The sequence below is a fragment of the Somniosus microcephalus genome, chromosome 19 (assembly GCF_052327205.1).
Source record: "Somniosus microcephalus isolate GS21.2 chromosome 19, FLI_Smic_1.0, whole genome shotgun sequence".
In the NCBI taxonomy this organism is placed as follows: domain Eukaryota; kingdom Metazoa; phylum Chordata; class Chondrichthyes; order Squaliformes; family Somniosidae; genus Somniosus; species Somniosus microcephalus.
The window spans coordinates 58,428,051-58,452,532 of NC_141005.1; the positions used below are offsets into that span (position 1 = coordinate 58,428,051).

Sequence of the window (24,482 nt, forward strand, 5' to 3'; positions counted from 1 at the left end):
AGTCCTTCTGCCATGTTTTATTTCCATACATTTTTCAGGGCTTCAGCTTTCTCCCTGTTTCTTAAAGCTGGATAAGTTCCGGTCACTTAGAACAACTGCCCAACAGCAAAATTTGGCGCTGCTTTTTCAACTGGAAGAAGTGTGTGTAGTGTCCGTTGTGGCTCAGTGGTCGCCCTCTCTCCTGTGTCAGAAGGTTGTGGGTTCAAGTCCCACTCCAGAAATTTGAGCACATACCCGATGCTGACGGTTCCGTGCAGAACCGAGGGAGCTGTCGGAGATGCTGTCTTTCGGATGAGACATTAAACCGAGGCCCCACCTGTCCTCTCGGGTGGACATAAAAGATCCCACGGCACCATTTTGAAGAAGAGTAGGGAAGTTTGCCCTGGTGTTGTAGCCAATACTTTCCTCTCAACCAACATCACTAAAACAGATTATCTGGTCATTATCGCAGTGCTGTTTGTGGGAGCTTGCTGTGCACAAATTTGCTGCTGCGTTTCCTACATCACAACAGTGACTACACTTCAGAAAAGTAGTTCATTGGCTGTAAAGCGCTTTGGGACGTCCTGAGGTCGTGAAAGGTGCTATTTAAATGCAAGTTCATTCTTTTACATGCCTACTATTGGTCGCCTAATTGGGCTGAGCTGAAAAATCTTGTAGATTTGCTTCTCAGTATTTTGCCTATTACTTAGTTAATTAGGTGCCATAAAGCTCAAAGTTCATATCTGAAGGAAGAGGAATCGATGCCTCAAACAGCTGATTAGCAGGTAGTAAGCTAAAGCCTTGTCAATATTTTCCTGAACTTAATGTAACTCTCTGCCTTTTCTTCTCTCTCTCTCTCTCTCTCTTTCTCTCTCTTTCTCAAGCATCGGACTATGGAATGAGGTTGCCTATTTTTCGATCAATGCCTGAAGATCAAGTTCTGTATCAAACTGAGCGCTACAACGAAGAAACGTTTGGATATGATGTTCCAATTAAAGAGGAAGGCGACTATGTATTGGTTCTGAAGTTTGCTGAAGTATATTTTGCCCAGTCTCAACAGAAGGTAGTTTTATTAAATTTTTTCTGGATATGGGAGAGGTTTTGGTGTTCAATTTACAGAAAGTGTAAAATAATTTTTAAGAAATGTATTTCGGTACTAAAGTGGAGCAGCACATGCACACTCTAGCAATTACTGCTTTGACTCTCCCATCCCCACCCTTTCTCTCCTGAAGGAGCTGACTCATGATGGTGTGTGGTTCCAGGGACACCTTTTTGGTGCCTAACCTAAGTGACAGTTCTTAATTTGGGAGCCAAGACCACAAGTATCTGCAGATTGTTCATCCGTTGGGTGGTTTCACAGCTAAGCCTGATCCTCACCTGCTGTCCACATGTTTACCAGCAGGAGTCACTGGACAGTGATGAGAGCCATAGCTGACTTTTTTTTACTGTCTCTTAGCCCGGGTGTGCTGAGGCTAATTGTACTCTCTTACTGCCATCCTGGCTTGAGATCAGCTAACTCCTCACAGACTAGCGCACAAAGCTTAGGACCTTCCTGGTTTGTATGGGACAGTCCCACGGTGGGTAGTGCAATTATCTGGATAAGCCATAACAGTTACTCCATATTCTCTACTAGAAGACTAAGGGATGTAATTGAGGTGTTCAATATGATTAGAGGAGTTGATAGGGTAAATAGAGCGAAGCTATTTCCTCTGGTGGGGGAGTCCAGAGCAAGGGACGTAACTTTAAAGTTAGAGCTAGGCCATTCACACAAAGGATAATGGAAATCTGGAACTCTTTCTCCCCCCCCCCCCCCCCCCCCCCCGCCAAAAGGCAGATAAGGCTCTGTCATTTTAAAATTTCAAAACTGAGATTGATCGCTTTTTGTTAGGTAAAGGTTACGGAACCAAGACGGGTAGATGAAGTTAAGATACGGTTCATCCATGATCTAATTGAAGGGCGGAACATGCTCGAGTGGCTGAATGGCCTACTCCTAGAACATAAGAACATAAGAAATAGGAGCAGGAGTAGGCCAATCGGCCCCTCAAGCCTGCTCCGCCATTCAATAAGATCATGGCTGATCTGATCCTAACCGCCAACCCACTATCACAGAACCATCTCCTGCATCTAACAGAATTAGACACACGAAATAGGAGCAGGATCAGGCTACACGGCCCCTGGGCCCGCTCCGCTACCCACAGGGCCATGACCGATCCGAACCTAGACTCCTGTCCAAATTCCTGCCCGCTCCCCGTAACCCTTAATTCCCTTTACTTCTAGGAAACTCTATTTCTGTTTTAAATTTATGTTCCTAACAGTAGGTTGTGCTTCAGTATTTTTAGCATTCCCTTTTTAAAAAAGAAAAGAAATTGTTCTTCCGTACCTTGTGTATATATGTTCCTTTCTAATGGTACTTTGGGTGAGGCTGTGTTTTATGTTTTCTCTAATTCCTTTGGCAATTATAGTGATTGTTCATGTACATTTTTTTTAAATATAGGAAGTTAATGTCTGCTTTCCCTTAAAACATACAACCATTACTTTATTATCTCTGTTAAAGTTCTTATCTGTTGGACAGAGGTATTGTCCTGACAGCCATTTTGTGCAATAAACACTTTGCCATATGGTTGCCATTTCAACCACTTGGATTTCGCTACATTTCTAAACCCTTCGCCCTCACTGCACCCTCTTTCCCCCCCGCCCCCCTCCCACCACCACTCCAAACAAAAAGCACTGCTCTTCTTCATCAAATTTCTGTAATCACTGAGGGTATATGTCGGTGTTCTCTCTCTCCTCGCAAACACAAGATTGAGAGTTTGAGTTACTGAAGACAAATGGAAGTGCCAAGGGATGGTATATTGGATTTTTAAAAATCCTATCCAATTTAGAAGGGAAGGAAGAGCTTGTAAGAAGTCGCATTTGATAAAGAATTCCAGAGCTGTTGTCAAATCAATTCTTGGTATCGCTGGCAGCAATTGTGGATTTCAAATACTGGTAAGACATTCATGATGGGGAGTTGTATTGTAAAATGAGATTAATACATTGCACCTTCATTTAAGCCTTTATGGTTTGGATTGAAGGTTTGTGCACTAGTATATAAAATAATAATTCAATGACATGGCTATTCAGTGTACAAGTAATTTATGTTGTGGGCCTGCGCCCAATAGGAAGCAGTGCAAAACTCATTCGTGCAAGATCTTTACAGAAAAAGGGGACTTTAATTCCATCAGTCTGAGCCAGTTTTGAACGGAGTTCCAAGAGGGTTAAGGGACCATGTTGTAGCCGACTATGTTGCGCAGTTCACCCTGTGGAGAGAGTAAAGTAGAAATTCAATTATGCCGAATTAACAAAAAAGAGCAATGGGTAGTAGAAAGTTGCAGAGTGGTGATTGATACAACCATTTGAAAGTTGTGGTAGTCAAAAGAAAGCTTGTATAATAAAATCAGAAAATGCTGGAAATATTCAGCGGGTCAGGCAGCATTTGCGGAGAGAAACCGAGTTAACATTTCAGGTGGATGACCTTTCATCAGAAAAGAAAACTTTTACTGGCCAACAGAAGGGTGTTTCAGGCACTTTAATTGCCTAGGCTTATTGTGTGCAGCTTTCCTCCTTTTACATTTATCCTTGGGTGTCTCTTGTTGTGCTCCACTATACAAAACTGTATTAGTGGAAATATAGGGAACTAACTCTCGGCATTTACTTTGCTGAAACCTGCTTCTTAGTCCAACACAAAATTCATACACCCACATCTTCATGGGTCTGCAATTCCGTCGGTTCTGAGTACGGGCATTTCCACCAGACAGTACAGCTGAAGGCGGGAGTACTGCACGTCCTCCGTCAGCTCCGCTCCTGTAATAAGAGTACCTTTTCACGCTCGGCAGCAATGGGAGTTAATGTCGTATTCAAAATATATAAAATTAAATCGGATTGGCTATCTTTTTTGACTGAATGGCTCAGTGTGACAGTTGAGCAACAGTTGGCAAAAGACCGCCTCAAACCCAAAAATTCTTGACTTCTGGCCTGCTGTTCATATTTTGCAGATCAAATGTTCCACAGCAGAGAGGATCATGCCCTTTGGATTGTATCACTCAATAAAAAGAAATGTATTATCCTGGTGTCTCTTTAAGGAATGCTGGGTGAGAGCAGTCACCCAGCAGTCATTTGATTTGTATACAAAGAGTTCAGCAGTGTTTGAATTTACAAATCTTTAAAACAATGCTCCCTCCATAAAAAGCCATTTCCAAGTTTTTTTTCAGAATAACATTGGGTTATCTATCCATAGATATTAAAAAGTTGTGGCTTATGTAGCATTTGAAATGCTACATTAAATTTGCATTTTGTGCCATTTCTGGTAAAAGCATAGAATAACATTTTATTACACATAAATACAGTTTGAATTACTGCTCTAGATTGGTAGACAAATTAGTTCAGAGCAAGCAACAAGTTTTGTTAATTCAGTTAATTAAATGCAAAGTCTGGGGTTGGTGATTTATTTTTGGTTGATCTAATGCAAGCCATCTGTAACTTTTTGAGAGAGATGTCTGGGAATGCAGTGCAGAAACTCCTCCTTTGTAAAGGGGCTGCCTGTAGTGAACCAATGTAGTGTTGTAATTTTTTTTTAAACCAGGCCCTTCCAGCGGCTGGCCTTGGCGTTTCTGGCAAGTTTACTCTGGGGCTGCTGCCAGCTGTGCGAGACCTGCGCATTGGGAACTGCATGAATGCCTACCATACCCAATGCAAAAGCAGCTTTAATTAGATCGCGTTTTTCCGTTCACTAGTGACAGACCTGTACCCACCAGTACTTCATCCCAGTGTTATCAATGAAAAAGCTCTCTGCAGGCACAACCCCAGTTTGCAAGGGGTTAATGCAGTACTAATTGTTTTCACATATCTTGTATACAAATTTCATAAGCTCAGCATCGCATTTTACTGAAATCCTGTTGACAGCACTTTTAATAGATTTTTAAAAATTTACATTGTTAGAGGTGCTTTTGGGGGAAAAAAAGTTCAATAGCAACTGTGTGCCCTGGCCAATGGTTATCCCTCAACCAACATCATTAAAACTGATTATCTGGTCATTCTCATATTGCTATTTGTGGGAGCTTGCTGTGCGCAAATTGGCTGCTGTGTTTCCTTCATAACAACAGTGACTACACTTCAAAAAGTACTTAATTGGCTGTAAAGCGCTTTGGGCCATCCAGTGGTCGTGAAAGGTGCTATATAAATGCAAGTCTTTCTTTCTTTTACCGTGGAGCTTAAAATGTCAAATGGCTAACATAAGCAGTTGAGTGGCTCCGGTGTTGCTTTAAACTGGCCATAATGCAGCCCAATTACCAACATACTCAGTTTAGAGATAGGCTCTTCTATTAGGAGAAAGCCTTGATCAGATGGTGTAAATTTGGACCTTTTAAGCAGGGGAAAGACAGATTTCTTGTTTGGAAAATCTATTAATTTTTCAAGAGGCTGAAAAAGAAGCCAGATCACATTCATCTTTTGGGGAAACTCCATCTATAGCAAATCCTCCTATTCTGTCTGGTGCTGCTCATTGGCAGGGAACTTGAATGGATCATTATCTTTGTGATTAAAATATTTTGTCAATTTTTTAATTTCCACACTTATAAGAAATGCCATTTTACCAGATTAAATGTACATGATATGCGAGGGTTTTTTTGAGAATGAGAGCATTTAATCATTGACAGAACTGTTGTGCATTTCTAAGATACAAGCTTCGTCAATAGGCAGCAGCCTGCAGCAGCAGCAATAGGCTGAGTATCATACAACCTGAAACATTTGGATCTAGTTCGCTTGGTAACCTTCAGTAACCAGTTTAAACGCAGTATAAAAATACCATTGTGGGGTCATTGTATATTTGTGAGCATGTGTACGGTGAATCACAGATTATACATTTCAATCTCCTCTCGCTAGAGACACAATCGAAAGTTAGAATTAAAGGAGAAGAACTTTCTTTTCTTGGGAGTTGGGTATCCACTTGCACCTCCAATTACTCTCCTGAATGGGTGCAGGAATAGCTTAGAATTGCACGCACCAATACAAAAGCCAGCGCTTTGCCCAAACTGGATGCTGATCTGGAGGTGCCCCAGCCAGTGACGTTGGTGACTAATCTGCCCTGCCAGGTTCTTGGCCTCTGTTATAAACCAGGATCCTGGACTCCAGTAATACAGTAACTACTACTGTTGAGTTTGAAATAGTGTACCATATTTAAAGTTTGTTTGAAGCCTGCAGGGGTAGCTGAATGCTAGAGCTACAGAAAAAGGACAAGATTCAGCTTTGACTGGTCATTGGTTGAAATCAGATTTACAGGTCCTTAACAACATGATACTGTGTGCATCTAGCACTGCACCTAGCACTGTTAATAGGTGTGTAATTATGTACATGGTATTATGATATAAAGTAACATTGCAGACAATTCAAAGCATTTAAGTCTTGCTAGTGATGGGCATTAATTAGCGAGGTTGTCTGTAGTTGTCATAGGTTGTGAGGGTAAATAGCTGTTATCCAGTACTAATTTTGCTGGTGTACTATCTGTAGTTCTGTTATTTAATGATGACTTAACCGCCAATATCATATAGCTCCCCATAAATGAGCAATCAGTGTGCTTTTTTTCCAGAAACATCATCATTTTATAATGCCAATCCACTGAATGAAAAATTGCCATTTAGTTGACAGTGTACTGTTATCTGAACTTGTACATAATATATTCTCCAGAATAGCACTAGTGTGTACACATTTAAATCAAATTCTTTCAGTGAGAAATACTGATCCCTGCTAAGTACCAAATACTTGTTCAGTATGCACATAGACAAAACCAGAACAAACCAAGGTCTTGCTTCCCAAATGGAAGCCACATCTATACTTGCTTTTGTATTTACTGTAGCACTGCTCTACATAGAAGGTTGTTTTAAAGTACACGGTAACTGAATATCCTTCACATAGTTAGGTAGTTTGAAGAAAAACTGGCCAGACGTGTTTTAGTGTTGGATGGACTTCTGTTTTTGATGATCACATTGGCCTGTAATTTGCGGTCAGCGGCGAAGCAAAGGCGTTTGCCGCTGGCCCCGAAGAAACCTTCCCACAAAGATCTTGCGATCTCTGTGGCGAGAAGTTCGGCTTTTCCGACATGCAGCTGAAATCAACATAGTTTAGTGGGAATCACACAGTGCGAGCTACTGTGATGTCAATAAGCTGTCTAAGCAGCCAATCACAATGCAGAATTCTCACAGACTGCGAACCAGGAAATAGAAAGCTCTAATAATCAATCGCATTTTAAAATATTTACAGAGAGTGAAATAAAGATTTTTTTTTTTACATAAACTGGGTTAAGGTAGAAGCTGAAATATGAACCAACTTAAAATGAATAAAAAAAATTTTTTTTTTTTTTAAAAATCTAATAATTTTTAACTTGGTGGAAAAATTTGACACCACCAATATAAAATTCGTTTTTCAGGGCCAGAACGGTTGTTTATCAGTAGTTATTGCTCAGATCACTGTTTAAAACAGAGTTACACCTCATTTGAATGGGTCTACCTTTTTATGGGGTTTCTAACTGTGATAGTTGTTTGAAAAGGGGAAGTTTTTGTCAGATCAGTGGTTTCACGGATTGCTGACTCTGGTGGTGGGTGGTGGTCCGCAGCGCAGCCTGTGGAGGAGCAGAGAATGACTGACCGCAACTTCACGATTTCTGCATTAGGCTGCGCGTGCGCTAAATCCTGATGTTGCGGTCCGTTTCAAAGGCGAAATGACTGCGAACGCTGCCAGTTTGCCATCATCAGGACCGCAAGTTCCGGACCATTGTTCCTGAGAAACTCCGACTGGTTGCATAAATTGGTGGAGTAAAGATTTAATTGAGTACCCCAGTGTATAAAAATGTTAATTGCTGCCAGCTTACTTAGCTGCGAATGGCACCACAGAGCCTGATCTTGACCTCCTCATACCCCCACACACGTGCACTTTCTAGGCTGGGATCAGGCCATGTGATGTCCTGCACAGCAGAATAACCCAGCAGCATTTACTGTCCAGCTTCACATGTGAAGAATGTCACTTGTGAGGTAGCAAGAGGCTGCTGGGACCTATGGGGTCGTAGTTGAGCACAATCTGGCACTTCTAAGAGAGGAGCGTGAGTAAATGTGGGGGGGGTGGTGGGAAGAGGTAGGGAGTATCTATCTAACTGTAATATTTAATTTGTCTGTTTGACTGTGGACTTGTGACTGAGCTTTCTGATTGGGTCAATGTAAAGTGTTGTCCTGGTTTTTAAGTTCACTTTCAGCTGCCATTACAGCTTCTCCCTTTCTCTATGGCCACTTCTTTGGCCACCTACTGTAACTGCACTCCCGCTCACTGCTTGAGTCTCTATTTTATAAAGAGCCTTGGGATGTTTTGCAAACTGTTGTCTTGCTGTCGTCATTCACAGAAACAGAAAATAGAGGTAAATCCTAACTTATTTTAACAGCTGACCGACGGTCTGTTTCCCTCGCATTTAACTGCACCACTCCAGGCATAGCCTACCACTTGCCCCCTGAGCCTCCTATCATTCGCTACCTGTGTTTTCTGCTGTCTGCCTCTTGGTCCCAGCCTGCCATTTGCACCCCATCTTCCAGCAACCTGCCTTCCCACTTGCTCCTGGACTCTTGGCCTTCGGAAGATGTACTACTAATTTTTTAAAGTAATAAACAATGATTTTAAAATGTGTAAGAATGCAGAAGTGGCTTGTTGATGCTTTGTTTTGGTGCGCAGATGCTTTGTGACGCAGAGAAGTAAAGCATTGAGTATCACGTCCCCTCACTTTTTCCTCCCGGGGGCTTCCTGATCTCATTACTGCTGGCAAAGAAGCAGTGAGCAGCAGCCATCAGCCTCCACACAGGAGGACAAGGCAAGATGCTCCAGGCATCCATCGTGAGCCTTTTAACAGCTGGTTATGGAGGGACATTAGCAGAAGCATGCGAGTACATTGCCTTGCTGGCACTCTTGGCCAGGGAGTGAAGTATAGCATGGGGAGGAAAGGAAAAATCTTTTCTTCTTCTTAGGCAGTCCCGCGGAACCGAGGATGACTTGCTTCCACATTAAAAATGAGTTCTCAGGTGACTGATGAGACCAACGCGAGACCTACAGTCTCTGTCACAGGTGGGGCAGACGGTGGTTGAAGGGGCGGGTGGGTCGGGTGCTTGGGTTGACGTGCGCGCCTTGCGCTGCCTGTGCTTGGCTTCCGCTTGCTACCGGCGAAGAGACTCGAGGTGTTCGGCGCCTTCCTGGATGCTTCTCCTCCACTTTGTACGGTCTTGGGCCAGGGATTCCCAGGTGTCGGTGGGGATGTTACACTTTTTCAAGGAGGCTTTGAGGGTGTCCTTGAAGCGTTTCCTCTGCCCTCCTGGGGCTCTCTTGCCGTGTCAGAGCTCCGAGTAGAGCGCTTGTTTTGGGAGTCTCGTATTGGGCATGTGGGGACAATATGACCCGTCCATCAGAACTGATTGAGCGTGGTCAGAGCTTCGATGCTGGGGATGTTGGCCTGAGCAAGAACACTGACGTTGGTGCACCTATCCTGCCAATGGATTTGCAGGATCTTGCGGAGGCAGTGTTGGTGGTACCTCTCCAGTGCTTTGAGGTGCCTGCTGTACATGGCATACAGCAGGGCGGGTATCACTGCTGCTCTGTAGACCATGAGCTTAGTGCCGGGTTTGAGGTCCTGGTCTTCAAACACTCTCTTCCTCGGGCGACTGAAGGCTGCACTGGCACACTGAAGGCGGTGTTGGACTTTGTTGTCGACGTCTGCCCTTGTTGACAGTCGGCTCCCGAGGTATGGAAAGTGGTCCACGTTGTCCAAGGCCTTGTCATGGATTTTGATAATTGGGGGGCAGTATTGTGTGGTGGGGACAGGTTGGTTGAGGACCTTTGTCTTACGGATGTTTAGTGTAAGGCCCGTGCTCTAGTTCGCTTCGGTGAAGGTGTTGACGATGGTTTGGAGTTCGACCTCAGAGTGAGCGCAGACGCAAGCGTCGTCTGCACACTGTAATTCGATGAGAGGATGGGATGACCTTGGATCTGGACTGGAGGTGACGGAGGTTGAACAGTTTTCTGTTTGTTATGTCAATTAGCTCCACTCCAGCAGGGAGCTTACTGAGGGTGAGATGGAGCACTGCAGCAAGGAAGATCGAGAAGAGCGTTGGTGCGATGACACAGCCTTGCTTGACCCCGGTTCGTACGTGAATTGGGTCTGTGGTGGAACCGTTGGTCAGGATCACTGCTTGCATGTCGTCGTGAAGCAGACGGAGGATGGTGACGAACTTTTGAGGGCAGCCGAATTTGAGGAGGACACTCCATAATCCCTCATGGTTAACAGTGTCGAAGGCCTTTGTGAGATCAAAGAAGGCCATGTACAGCGGTTGGTGCTGTTTCCTGCATTTCTCTTGTAATTGATGTGCAGTGAAGATCATGTCCATTGTGCCCCTTAGTGGGCGGAATCCGCAATGCGACTCTGGGAGGAGCTCTTCGGCCACTGGGAGAAGGCGATTGAGGAGGATTCTTGCGATGACTTTCCCTGTGGCAGACAGCAGGGAAACTCCTCTGTAATTACTGCAATTGGACTCGTCACTTTTCTTGAAGATGGTCACAATTACGGCGTCTCTGAGATCCCCTGGCATGCTCTCCTCCTTCCAGATAAGAGAAATGAGTTCATGAATTTGCGCCAGTAGTGCTTCTCCGCCATGCTTTAGTGCCTTGGCGGGGATTCTATCTGCTCCTGAGGCCTTGTTGTTCTTCAGTTGTCGGATGGCCTTTTCAACCTCATGCCGGGCTGGGGTTGTGCTAAGATGGTTAAATATGCTTGTATTAATGTGTTTTTGTGCATGATGGTTCCTGCATTTGAGTGTGCACTCCTTGTGGCTTATATTAATTCTCTATTGAGTAACAGATGTTTCCTTTAGCAAGTGGTCAACAGACTGTTCTGCTCTCAAATTTAAATACTTCCAGATGTCAACCAAGTAAAAAAAAAAAATGACACTGCCACTTTCTCTGGAAAAGTGAAACTGCTCCATTAAAAAAAAATTGATTGTTATTAAGAGATTAAAAACAAAATGCTGGGAATACTCAGCAGGTCAGGCAGTATCTGTGGAGAGAGAAACAATTAATGTTTCAGGTTGATGACCTTTCACCAGAACTGGAAAAAGTTAGAGATGTAACAGGTTTTAAGCAAATGTAGGGTCAGGGAAAGTGGGGAAGGGAGGAAACAACAAAAGGGAAGATCTGTGATGGGGTGGAAGGCAGGAGAGATTAAATGACAAAAAGGATGAAGGTGCAAGGTGAAAGGAAAAGATAATGGGACAAGTGAAGGAACAAAAGATGGGTCTAGAGGAGGTGTAAATGGGAATAGCAGAAGCATCACCAACAACTGCCGTCCGAAAAAATGGGAGCAGTGGTTATGATCTGAAATTGTTGAACTCAATGAGTTCGGAAGGTTGTAAAGTGCCTAATCGAACGATGAGGTGCTGTTCCTCGAGCTTACGTTGAGCTTCATTGGAACAGTGTAGGAAGCTGAGGTGGGAATGGGGCAGAGAATTAAAATGACAGGCGACTGGAAGCTCGGGGTTACGCTTGTGGACTGAACAGAGGTGTTCTGCAAAGCAGTAACCCAATCTGCATTTGGCCTCCCCAAAGTAGAGGAGACTGTATTGTGAGCAGCGAGTACTGTATACTACATTGCAAGAAGTACAAATAAATTGCTGTTTCACCTGGAAGGAGTGTTTTGGGGCCCTGGACAGTGGGAAGGGAAGAGGTAAAGGGCAGTTGTTGAATCTCCTGCGCTTGCACAGGAAGGTGCCGTGGGAAGGGTTGGGGTGATTTGAGAAGTGGATCAGAGTGTCGCGGAGGGAATGGTCCCTTCAGAATGATGAAAGGGGAGGGGAGGAGAACATGTGGTGGGATCAAGCTGGAGGTGGCAGAAATGGTGGAGGATGATCCGTTGACTGTGGAGGCTGCTGGGGTGGAAGGTGAAGACAAGGGAACCCTATCGTGGTTCTGGGAGGAAGGGGAAGGGGTGAGAGCAGAAGTGCGGGAAATGGAACGGACACAATCGAGGGGCCCTGTCAATCCAACAGGTGAAGGGGAATCCTCGGTTGAGGAAAAAGGAAGACCTATCGGAAGTACTAGTATGGAAGATGGCATCATCAGAATAGATGCGACGGAGAAACTGGGAGAATGGAATAGAGTCGTTACAGGAAGCGGGGTGGGAGGAAGTGTAGTCAAGGTAGCTGTTGGAGTCAGGTGGGCTTATAGTAGATATTGGTCAATAGCCTATCCCCAGAAATGGAGACACGGGAGTCAAGGAAGGGAAGAGTTGGAGATGAACCATGTGAACGCGAGGGAAGGGTGGAAGTTGGAAGCAAAAGTTGATCTCATTTTCTAGTTTGGGGCGAGAGCAGGAAACCGCACCGATCCAGTCATCAATGTACAGGAAACTTTGAGTTATCCGGAGGCGAACCATCCGGCAAACGAGCCACCGGCAAAAATCAGGAGCCGTTTTTTATTCTTTTCGTTTCTTTTCTTTGCTTTTTTTTCCCCAGTCAAGCACTGCAAGGTCTGTAGCTATAGCAACAGCTTCAGCTACAGACGCTTGCAGCTGCACCCGAGTGTTTAGAAGCTGTTGCTAAGCAAGAGTGTTGTCAGATAAAAATCTCCGTATCTTTCAACATTAACTCTGGAGTGTCTGGCAATTTTGAGGGAACGGCAGCAGCTCGGTCCCGTCGGTGCCGGATAGCACAAAGTTTCCTGTACCGGGAAAAAGTGAGGTACATAGAAACATAGAAGATAGGAGCATTCGGCCCCTCGAGCCTGCTCCACCATTCAACGAGATCATGGCTGATCATCCAAATTCAGTACCCTGTCCCTGCCTTCTCCCCATATCCCTTGATACCTTTAGCCTTAAGAAATATATCCAACTCTTTCTTGAATATATTTAATGAACTGGCCTCCACCGCCCTCTGTGGCAGAGAATTCCACAGGTTCACCACTCTCTGGGTGAAGAAATTCCTCCTCATTTCAGTCTTAAATGGCTTACCCCTTATCCTTAGACTATGACCCCTGGTTCTGGACTCCCCGACCATCAGGAACATCCTTCCGGCATCTAGTCTGTCCAGGCCTGACAGAATTTTATAGGTTTCGATGAGATCCCCTCTCAATCTTCTAAACTCCAGTGAGTATAAGCCCAATCGACACAATCTCTCCTCATACGTCATTCCTGCCATCCCAGGTATCAGCCTGGTGAATCTTCTCTGCACTCCCTCCATGGCAAGAACGTCCTTCCTCAGATAAGGCGACCAAAACTGCACACAATACTCAAGGTGCGGTCTCACCAAGGCCCTGTACAACTGTAGCAAGACATCCTTTTTCCTGTACTCGAACCCTCTTGCTACGAAGGCCAACATACCATTTGCCTTCTTAACTGCCTGCTGCACCTGCATGCTTACTTTCAGCGACTGGTGTACAAGAACACCCAGGTCTCTCTGCACTTCCCCTTCTCCCAATCTATTGCCATTCAAATAATAATCTGCCTTCCTGTTTTTGCCACCAAAGTGGATAACCTCACATTTATCCACATTATAGTGCATTTGCCATGTTTCTGCCCAATCACCTAACCTGTCCAAATCGTACTGGAGTTTCATGACATCCTCCTCACAGCATACCCTCCCACCCAGCTTTGTGTCGTCTGCAAATTTGGAGATATTACATCCAATTCCTTCGTCCAGATCATTAATCTATATTGTGAACAGCTGGGGTCCTAGGACCGATCCTTGCGGTACCCCACTAGTCACTGCCTGCCACTCGGAAAACGACCCGTTTATTCCAACTCTTTGCTTTCTGTCCGCCAACCAGTTCTCTATCCAAGTCAATACCTTGCCCCCAATCCCATGTGCCTTAATTTTGCACGCTAAACTCTTATGTGGGACCTTATCGACCCGAGTAGGACTGGAACAAAGAATATTCGACATATCCCGTGCAGGCAGGTGTATCTAGGACCTATACGGGTTCCCATAGCAACACTATTTGGAGTAAGTGAGTGGTGTCAAAGGAAAAATTGTTCACTGGCCAAAGAAGTGGGCGCAGAGGCGAAGGCGATGGAAGAAGAGTTCAGCGTCGTGCCGAGCTCGAAATTCATTGAGGTGGGAGCATAAGGGGATAAAGCTCAGGCCTTTGCTGCTTGTTTAGGGTTAGAGGGGATAGAAACATAGAAGATAGGAGCAGGAGTAGGCCATTCAGCCCCTCGAGCCTGTTCCGCCATTTAATGAGATCATGGCTGATCATCCAAACTCAGTACCCTGTCCCTGCTTTCTCCCCATATCCCTTGATCCCTTTAGCCTTAAGAAATATATCTAACTCCTTCTTGAATATATTTAATGAATTGACCTCAACTGCCTTGTGTGGCAGAGAATTCCACAGGTTCACCACTCTCTGGGTGAAGAAATTCCTCCTCATCTCAGTCCTAAATGGCTTACCCCATATCCTTAGACTGTGACCCCTGATTCTGGACTCCCCTGCCATTGGGAACATCCTTCCTGCATCTAGTGTGTCTAGTCCTGTTAGAATTTTATAAGTTTCAATGAGATCCCCTCTCATTCTTCTGAACTCTAGGGAATATAAGTCTAATCGACCCAATCTCTCCTCATACTGCCATCCCAGGTATCAGTCTGTGACTGATCAGTCTGGGATAGTGAAAACACGGCAAGGGGTGAGATTGGAAGAAGGAACAGGGTCAGAGGAAAGCGATGGGGAAGAAGTGAACTGAGATGTATGTTTTGCTTAATTTTTAAAAATATATATACAGTAATTTCATATATTTCCATATGATACTTTTTAATGTTTTATCAGCACAATATGTCCTGATAAAATCTCCCTCCATTTGGATGGTATTCTATTGCTGGAGGTTGATTATCATCAAAGACTCAGTTAAAAGATACTGAAAAGAATTAAGATTGAAACACTTGGTTATTTTCAAGACAGTTTAAGGTAGATATGCTGCTGTATTACTCATTCTGTTGTATTCCTTTTGCTTCTGTGTAATTCTAAATCTTGTAAATAAATTTGACTAATTTTTCCTGAACTTGTATGGTTTGACAGCATGCTGTTTTCACCTTTTTTTGGAGGTGACAGGAGTGTATGGTGGGCAGCCAGTGTATAATAATTCCAAGGGTAACTGTTAATCCTGTTATATGCTACTTCTGTCATCTGTCATGGCACACACAAAATTGTACGTTTCAATCATAAAGGGTGCTTATGGAAAATACAATTTACTCTCAACACTAAAATAAAATGAGACCCTGAATTATAATAGTCATACTTTTATTTATAGGGGGTGGGGGGAGCCTAGCTTTTAGAGGAGGGAGTAATTTCAATGAAAAATGCTTCTTCCCCAGTAAAGTTTAGAATCTTTTGTTTATTTTTCTACTTTCCTATTCTGTGGTGTTCAGCTATCTTCTGGACAAACTCACTGAACAATTAGGGGCACCCCTCTACTTCTTCTGTGCATCAGGAAAAATGAGGCTACTTGAAGATCCCAATTTTCCCATCCTACCCTATAGGCAGCGCCACCCCCCACCATGATTGAGCTGTTTTCAATCCCAACCATCGGGCATTCCTCTGCCCCACTCAACCATGTGCCGTTGCAAAGAAGCCCTGTGCGTTTTTATGGCTTGAGTAAATTGGAGAAATTGATGTGAAAAATGACTTTTTTGTTGCTGAACCCGAAAGAATGCCGAGCACAAAAACTGTGATAGCCATTTAACTTGTAATGAGAATGGTATTCAGACCTGGTATTCAAGAGGCTCTCATCTTCTGGAGGAAAAGATAATTTTTTGATTTTGGGCTAGGGATTTTTTCACATCTTGCCTTTTTTTCCCCCATATCTACAATGTTCTCATTAAAAGTTAGTGGCCATCAGTTTTTGATCTAGGTCTTCTCTTGGGTTCAGCAGCAACGGTTATTTTTCACATCAATTTTCTTGCGCTCCTTGGTTATAAAAAATAATAACTTGCTAAATCTCTGAACATAGACTTGCCTCTTCTAAGCTGGTTCAGACTTTTAAAACCCAGCTTTTTTTCCTGTTGCTGCGAGAATACAACCTACGCTTTGTCTTGAGAGGGCGTGCTCTCTGGATATCCCCCCCCCCCCTTATGTCTTTGAGATGAGGCTTAGCCCACTGAGCTGTCAATCAGCATTACTTTTCTGAGGTGAAAGCCTACCTTTTGATGTGAGTAGGAGGCTCTCCAGCATTTGTCTAGTTAAGCCCCCTGCTGTGTGAATGGAATGAAATGACACCTGAACTCTCTGGTGTCTTTTCACAATAGCACAAAATGTTTGAGATTTTATGTAATAATCCTCCTTTTGAATAACTAATTAAAACAACATTGTAACCAAGTTCCAGGCTGCTAGTTTATTGTTGTGATGATGATGCTGAATCTAATATTAAGGAAATATTGTAAGGTGGAAAATCCAGCTCGGGTAATGGGCAAAATCTAATTTGTCATATTAGACCTGCTGAAAGATGGTATCTATGGAAAGCGCTGCTTGCTTATTTCCGCTTCAAGGTGTCTGGCTGCATCACTGCCTTATGATCCAGTAGTTCATGGATTGCCATTAATACAAAGGGCATGTTTGGATAATGTAATATGTTATGAATTTGAGTTTACCCCAACTCCTTTATTCATTCTTAACAATGGACTAGAGTTTCCATAAAATGTCTGCGTCTTTAATCTCCGCTGTGTTCAGGTTAGCGTGCCCAGGTTTAACAATTGGTAAGTCACTGGCGAATAGGCGGAATGCATACCATATTTGCTTGTCACTTTAGAAGGCGAGCAAATAATGTGCTGCTAGGCTGTGTACAGGATAGACTACTTGGTCAGACATCTTTACAGGTGAAACAGTATATTAGAAAGACATGGCAAGATACTACAGTCCAGTAATCCGATTTGTACAGATATAAACTATTCTAACTGATTAAAATGCTGAAAGATGAGTCTGAAATCCTTGCTCTCTTCTCCGCAAGTTCTTAGAAACCCAATTTCTGGGCGTATGATGCATGGAAAGATTCCTTATGGAGTCTGCTTTTGACAAAGATTAATGACGAGGGAAAAAGGCAACTGAAGACCCTAAGAGGGGGTCTCTGTTCGAAGAGCTTGGCTCAGTTAATACTAATCTCCCATCTAAAGCTCAGTTAATATTAATCCATGTCTTAAGGCTCAATTAATGCTAATCTCCTGTCTAAGGCAGAAAGTTGTGGGGTCAAGCCCCACTCTAGAATTTATGCATGTAGTCTAGGCTGACACTTGTAAGGGACTGCTGAATTGTTTGAGATGCTGCCCTTCGAATGACACTGAGACCCTGTTATACCTGTTCTGGTAGAGCGATGTGAAAGATCCCATGACATTATTTGAAGAACTGGTAGTTCTCCTAGTCTCTTGGCCAACATGCTTCCCTCAACCAAAAGCAGATGAACTGGTCATTAGGGTTGCAAAATTCTGGGAATTTTTAAAAGAGGAAACTTTCCATGGGAATTTATGGGAATATATGGGAATTTTGAGTTTTTTTGCACACTGATGGTTTTTGTCTCTGACTCTTATATTATCTTTGTCATCAAAATAGACATACTGTTCCATACAAATAAAAACAGGCTTTCAACACTTTAACTTATAATTTTGAACTTTATTGAACCCCCACAAAAATGACCCATCTAAAATAAAATAAAAAGAGCATCAGCTTATTTAGCCTGTAATTTGTCCTTATTTTGTCCCTTTTGAGTCTTCTACTCATGAATCTTCTGAGTCTTCTACTCATCATTGCTCCTCCTGATTCTCTGACTCTGGCTCTGACATGTCCATTTCCTCTTCTGTGTCACTGTCTAGCTGTGTAGTGGACACTTCTGTATCTGGCTCAATAAGTTGTAGGTTCGCCCGGATAGCCACCAGTTTCTCCACTCTCTCTTGTTAGTCAGCCTGTTGCGCACCTTTGTATGCGTATTCCCAAAAAGTGACCAGTTTCGTTCAGAGGCCGCTGATGAAGGTGGGATTTGGAGTATCACCGATGCAATGGGTGACAGGGCCTCAGATGCACAAAGTACCTTCCACGAGGTATATGAACTGATATGCTTGCATGATTCCCAATTCCTGTCCCCATTCCAAAGACCTTGCTTGGTAGAGAACTTTGCCCACGTCCAGATTGAGGTGGCGTGAGAGGGTAGAAATCACACTAAGCGCTGTTGATCTGTTCTCCAGAAAGTATTGGTCTCCCAACATGCTTTGGGTCCAGCATGTATGCTGCAGCTTGAATCGGCTTGGCACAAAATTCTTGACGCGTCTGTATGAATTGAACAATTGCCTTCTCCTCTGCTTTGAGCAGCAGGGATGTGGGTAGGGCAATGCTGATTTGTTCTTTTAAATCAGCAAAAAGCCTGAGAACATCTGACAAGACAGCGTCATCTCCTTCAATCTGAGCAATTGCAGATGCTACAGGTGAGCGTAGTTTAAGGCTGCTAACCACTCTCCCAAAACACATCATCCAGCAGTATTTTCTTGATAGTGGTTTCCATATCCCCAGACTGGGATATTGCCATTTCTTGCAGCGACTCCTTACCCTCCAGAAGGCTGTTGTACATTATGATAACGCCACCCCATCTAGTGTTGCTGGGCAGCTTCAGTGTGGTGTTCTTGTTCTTTGTCGTTTGCTTGGAGTTGTAGGTTGTTGCAGCTACCTGTTTCCTCCTGACATACTTAACCACTTGCTTGGCTCTCTTGTACAGTGTTTCCATGGTTCTCAAACCCATGATGTCCTTGAGAAGCAGGTTGAGCCCATGAGCTGCGCACCCAATAAACGTAATATGAGGGTAGGCCTCCTCCACGAGCCCAAGCAGCCTTCATATTCGCAGCATTCTCAGTAGCTACTGCAAAGATCTTTTGTGATCCAAGATCGTTGATGACCGCTTTCAGCTCAGCAGCAATGTATGTGCCTGTGTGTCTGTTGTCCTTCATGTCTGTGCTCTTGAACACTGGGAGAGGAGTGGAGACGATGTAGTTTATGATGCCCTCCCCTCGTACATTTGACCACCCATCTGAGATAACTGCAACATAGTCTGCCATCTCTATCGTTTCTTTGAGCTTTCCTTGGACTCTGTTATACTCAGCCTCCAGCAAATAAGTAGACAAAGCATGTCTAGTGGGAGGGCAGTATGCAGGGCGAATAACATTGAAAAATCTCTTCCAGTACACATTGGCTGTGAGCATGAGGGGTGAGCATATACAGCTCGAGCAAGGCACTTATCTGCATTCTTCTGGCTATGGTTATCCATTGTATCAAAGAGCCTTCCAAGTGGGCCAGGAGTTGCTGATAATAAGGAGCCTGATGCTGAATGTGAACCATCATCTTCTTGAATGGAAGCAGAGGAACTCTGGGCTGACTGCTGTGAGCTTTGAGTGAAGTTGTTGCATTTGGATAAATGCTGCTGCATCTTTGTGGCATTCTTTACATACGGCTTTGTACAGTGTTTGCACATGTACACAGTCTTTCCATCTTTAATGCCTGGGGTAAAATGCTTCCACACATCTGACGGTAAACGTGGCATTGTTCTATGCAGAGAAATAAAGGGCATTCATCTTTGTGTCGAACTGTGGTCGATCAGCACGATTGCAACAAGGTGAGTAAATTTTTCCTGATGCTCCATGTGATGGAAGCATGACCTGTGCACGCACGACGCTACATCACCAATAGAGGGAGCTAATCGCTCATCCAACCAATCAGGACACATTTGTTCACAGTCACACACACAACTTGTAATTATTAAAACAAGCCAAGTAAGAAGATAAACATATATTGATTAAGAAATTCCTTAATAATTAAGATTCCATCTGTGTAATTTTGAGAGAGGACCTGTGGGGGAAAAAAATGAAAGAAATACAAAAAAAAACAAACAATATTATGCTAGCATATGCTTTTTTGGGCAAAATTCCCAAGCTAAACTTCCCATGGAAAATTTCTGGAAATTTACCGGAAACTTTCCGCCCCTTCGCAAACCTACTGGCCATTAACTGCAATTCACAGTAATTCATTGTATGTCAAGTGCATTGAGACATTTTTGAGACATAATATGGTGCTATATAAACATAAGTTTGCTCTTTTTGTTGAAGATTTGCACACAACAAATACATTTCACAACCAACCAAGTATTAATAGTTCAGGAAATAGTGTTTGTACCTTCAGTTTGACTGGTTCTTGACCCCAGAGAAATGATCCTGCTCACCCAGCAAGAAAGAAGAAAGACTTGCATTTATATAGTGCCTTTCAGGACGTTCCCAAAGCGCTTTACAGCCAATGAAGATCTTTTGCAGTGTAGTCACTGTTGTAATGTAGGAAACGCAGCAGCTAATTTGCGCACAGCAAGCTCCCACAAACCGCAATGTGATCATCTGTTTTTGTGATGGATAACTTGTTCAGGACACCGGGGATAACTCCCCTGCTCCTCTTCAAAATAGTGCCATGGGATCTTTTACATCCACCTTAGAAAGCAGATGGGGCCTCGGTTTAACGTCTCGTCCAAAAGATGGCACCTCCAATAGTGCAACACTCCCTCAGCACTGTACTGAAGTGTCTGCTTAGATTTTTGTGCTCAAGTCTCTAGAGTGGGACTTGAACCCACAGCTTTCTGACTTGGAGGTGAGTGCTACCAGCTTGAGCCATGGCTGACCAGGAACTGTGCTTGAGCACAGGTTGGAGATAGGGCTACAACATTCTCGCTCTGATTTTTCAATTCCCAGGCAGTACAGAATTGTCTCTTACTCTCTCTGCCTGCCCATCACATTAGAAAGGGTATAAATAACGGATTGCATTAGATCAAAGTGAGTCTCCTAGCTGCGCATCAACAGAAGTGTAATCTAGGCTGACACCTATAAGGTACTTGAGGGACTGCTGAATTGTTGGAGATGCTGCCCTTCGAATAACTATGTACCAATTTTGTCACATGACCAAGGGATCCTTCCACAAAGTCAGCCTGGAGCTGTAGCCATTTAAATTATTTTTTAGATATACTCCAACTATGTAAATCACAAGAAAAAGAAGAAATCCATGTTTCTATCACAAAGTATTTTGGGGGACATATTTTTAACTAGTCAGGACATTTTCCAGTTTTACAGTCCCTCTAGTGACTTCCATAGAGATGAACAGACAAGCCTTTACTAGCCTTTGTTCTGAGAGTGTATTTTATTCCCTCCAGCTTTGTTTGTTGGAAAAACAATTAATTGAAATGAACTAAAAGGTGCCCTGGTGGAAACTGAGTAGAGTATGTACATTGAGCGCTACAGTGCCGTGTCTTTGTGGTAATTTAATTGTATACATTCGTCTCTAAGCAGCATAATTGTTCACTGTTTCACAGCTCACATTCTGCTGATATTCTAGAGCAATCCCAAAGGTTAAATATTGAGTAAATACTCAATTTTTAATTTATAATTGAGGCCGCAGTTGTAGTTAAGTAATAATGGATAGGCTGGCTGTCTGTACTGTACTAGGGAATTGAGACCTATTTGAAGGTTCAGAGTTCAGCCACTTGGGATGCTGCATTCCCAGGTGCTGTTACTGAATTTAGGATCCCAAATTCCGAAATTATTTTTAAATGGATCTTTAGAAAAATTGGATTTTTAGGATTGGCTCTATTTGGTGAAAGTGAGACTTCCTATTTTTAAAAGCAAAATACTGCGGATGCTGGAAATCTGGAAACATAAACAGAAAATGCTGGAAATAATCAGACAGCCAGACAGCATCTGTGGAGAGAGAAACCGAGTTAACGTTTCAGGCCGGTGACCTATGTGTCATCATGTGTATGTGTCAGCAGGCTGTTTCTCCATGGGAGAGGAATTGCAGCTGAGCCCGATTCTTGCACAAAGTCTGCAGACACGTGCCTTCCAGGAGTGGTTATAGAATAGCAATTGGGAGCTGGAGTCCTGGCTGATTTCTTCCCCCTCTTCCTTCTTCCCACCCCTTTTCCCTAGTCCAGTGCCACTGAGGCCTGTTGTTGAGCCCTTTCCCCCACAACAGCTGAGACCAGCAATGGAACTGGGATCTGTCCTGGCCTATGGCACAATTCCACACTGGACAGTGCATTTACCAACTGAGTTCTCATTTAAAAGCTTATACAAGATTCCTGGCAGGAACTCCATTTTTGGCACATTGGTGTTCCATCATACTGTAAGCCATCACTGTGCTGCCGTAGTTTTCCGATATTAATTTCAGTGTTTGTTTCAGTATTGAATTTATATGTTGACGTTATTGGACATTGAGTTGCCCTCTACAATGTTTAAGGGCCTTTCTAAAGTCAATTTTTATTGCTGATTTTAAACCCCAGGCTCTCTTTCAATTTTAATTTTTAGCAGCAACAACCAGGAGAAAATCAGGAGGGGGTGGTGGAATTAAAAGCCCCAAAAACTAGGTATTTTATTTATTTTGAACATCACTAAACCTCCGGGGAAAAAAAGCAGGAGACAAACAAGGCACAACCGACAATTATTTACACAGTTTGCAGACACTTGTGTGGGCCTCAATGGCAGTTCCTAAAGTAATGATGCAATATAAGTTGCCATGATCACAAAATAATGTTGAGCTATTTTAGCAGTATTTAGTAAGATTTGTGAATGGACTATGTGCTGCAAAATATTGACTGCTAAAATGAATGTTTAAAGTAGCACATCACCTCCACCGTGTAATGGAGCACAAATATTTTAAAAGTCTGACTGAATATGAAATAAAAAGAAAAATAATGCAAATGCTGGGAAGTTGAAATAAAACTAGAAAATGTTGGAAATGCTCAGCAAGTTGTGCAGCATCTGTGGAGGGAGAAACATTGGGTGAACGTTTCGGGTCGATTAAACTTTTGTCAGAACTCTGCCTAAGGTCGTTGACCAGAAACGTTAACCCTACATTTTTCTCGTCACCGATACTGCCTGACCTGCTGCATGTTTCCAGCATTGTCTGATTTTTATTTGTAATTTGAGAAAGTTGATGCTGAAGTTTGATTTTGGAGTATGTGCTATGAACAGTGTAGTGCAATCATTGTACGCCGTGTATCCATTTTGTTAATATCGCTGTGGGCATTATCAAGGATTTTTCCATGTGCACCCTTGACATTACAGACGTGATGTGCACACATCTCTGGACCTGATTCTTTTGGTAAGAAATCAATGGGAAATCAGTTTTCACCAATTCACCACCCGAGGACAAAATAAATCCGGTAACTTATCGGTAAAAATTGGTAAAACTTGATTTTGAAGGTTCCTATTTATTTATGTTGTATGCAGCTGTAAATTTCATCAGTTTGAAATGTAAAGGTGTCTAGCTTAGTAAATATTGGGCGATTGTTAAGTCCTAAAACATGGAAGAACCCTTGGTGCAGAAAAATCAGTGTGGCACTTTTGCTGATTTTTGTTTCGAGTCTGAAAAAAAACTGGAATTTAATGAGAAACAGACACTAAGCAATGGCTTGCAGCTGAAAATATAGAATTGTAAACATTTCCATTATTGTATTGATATTCTGTGTCAACAGCTCCATTTAATACTTACTGAAAAATAATTGCTTATAAGAACAATTGAATCCTCCATCACAATAGACTAAACCTGTATAAATGCAAGTTCTTTCTTTCGGTCAATCCAGACTCGGTTTGTCCAAGTCTAAAGGAGGGAGTTAACAAAAGTGCAGCTCTTCCCCCCCCCCCCCCCCCCCCCCTCAATTAAAACAAATTAATTTCTGGGATGTGGGCGTCGCTGGCAAGGCCAGCATTTATTGCCCATCCCTAATTGCCCTCGAGAAGGTGGTGGTGAGCCACCTTCTTGAACTGCTGCAGTTCGTGTGGTGAAGGTATTCCCACAGTGCTGTTAGGGAGGAAGTTCCAGCATTTTGATCCAGTGACGATGAAGGAACAGCGATGTATTTCCAAGTCAGGATGGTGTGTGACTTGGAGGGGAACTTGGAGGTGGTGGTGTTCCCATGCGCCTGCTGCCCTTGTCCTTCTAGGTGGAAGAGGTCACGGGTGTGTGAGGTTCTGCCGAAGAAGCCTTGGCGAGTTGCTGCAGTGCATCTTGTAGATGGTACACACTGCAGCCACAGTACACCGGTGGTGGAGGGAGTGAATGTTTAAGGTGGTGGATGGGGTGCCAATCAAGCGGAATGCTTTGTCCTGGATGGTGTCGAGCTTCTTGTGTTGTTGGAGCTGCACTCATCCAGGCAAGTGGAGAGTATTCCATCACACTCCTTACTTGTCCCTTGTAGATGGTGGAAAGACTTTGGGGAGTCAGGAGGTGAGTCACTCACCACAGAATACCCAGCCTCCGACCTGAGTGGTTAGACACACTCTCTTGTTGGAGATAGTCATTACCTGGCACTTGTGTCGTGTGAATGTAACTTTAAAAGACAGTGTTGTTACTTGCACCATAGGATGATAGAAGTTACAGCACCAGAGGCCGTTCAGCTTGTTATGCCG

The 24,482-nt window shown here is 43.4% G+C and overlaps 1 protein-coding gene across 4 annotated transcripts in view; it reads left to right on the forward strand.

The window, feature by feature from the left end:
- Positions 1-24,482, forward strand: part of mlec (malectin) — a 72,272-nt gene that overhangs the window by 10,381 nt on the left and 37,409 nt on the right. For all 4 annotated transcript variants that reach the window (XM_085961839.1, XM_085961840.1, XM_085961837.1 and 1 more), the window contains one exon: positions 864-1,042. In XM_085961839.1, the coding sequence (XP_085817965.1) occupies positions 878-1,042 (165 nt within the window). In that variant the 5' untranslated portion in view covers positions 864-877. The remainder of the gene's footprint in view (positions 1-863; positions 1,043-24,482) is intronic.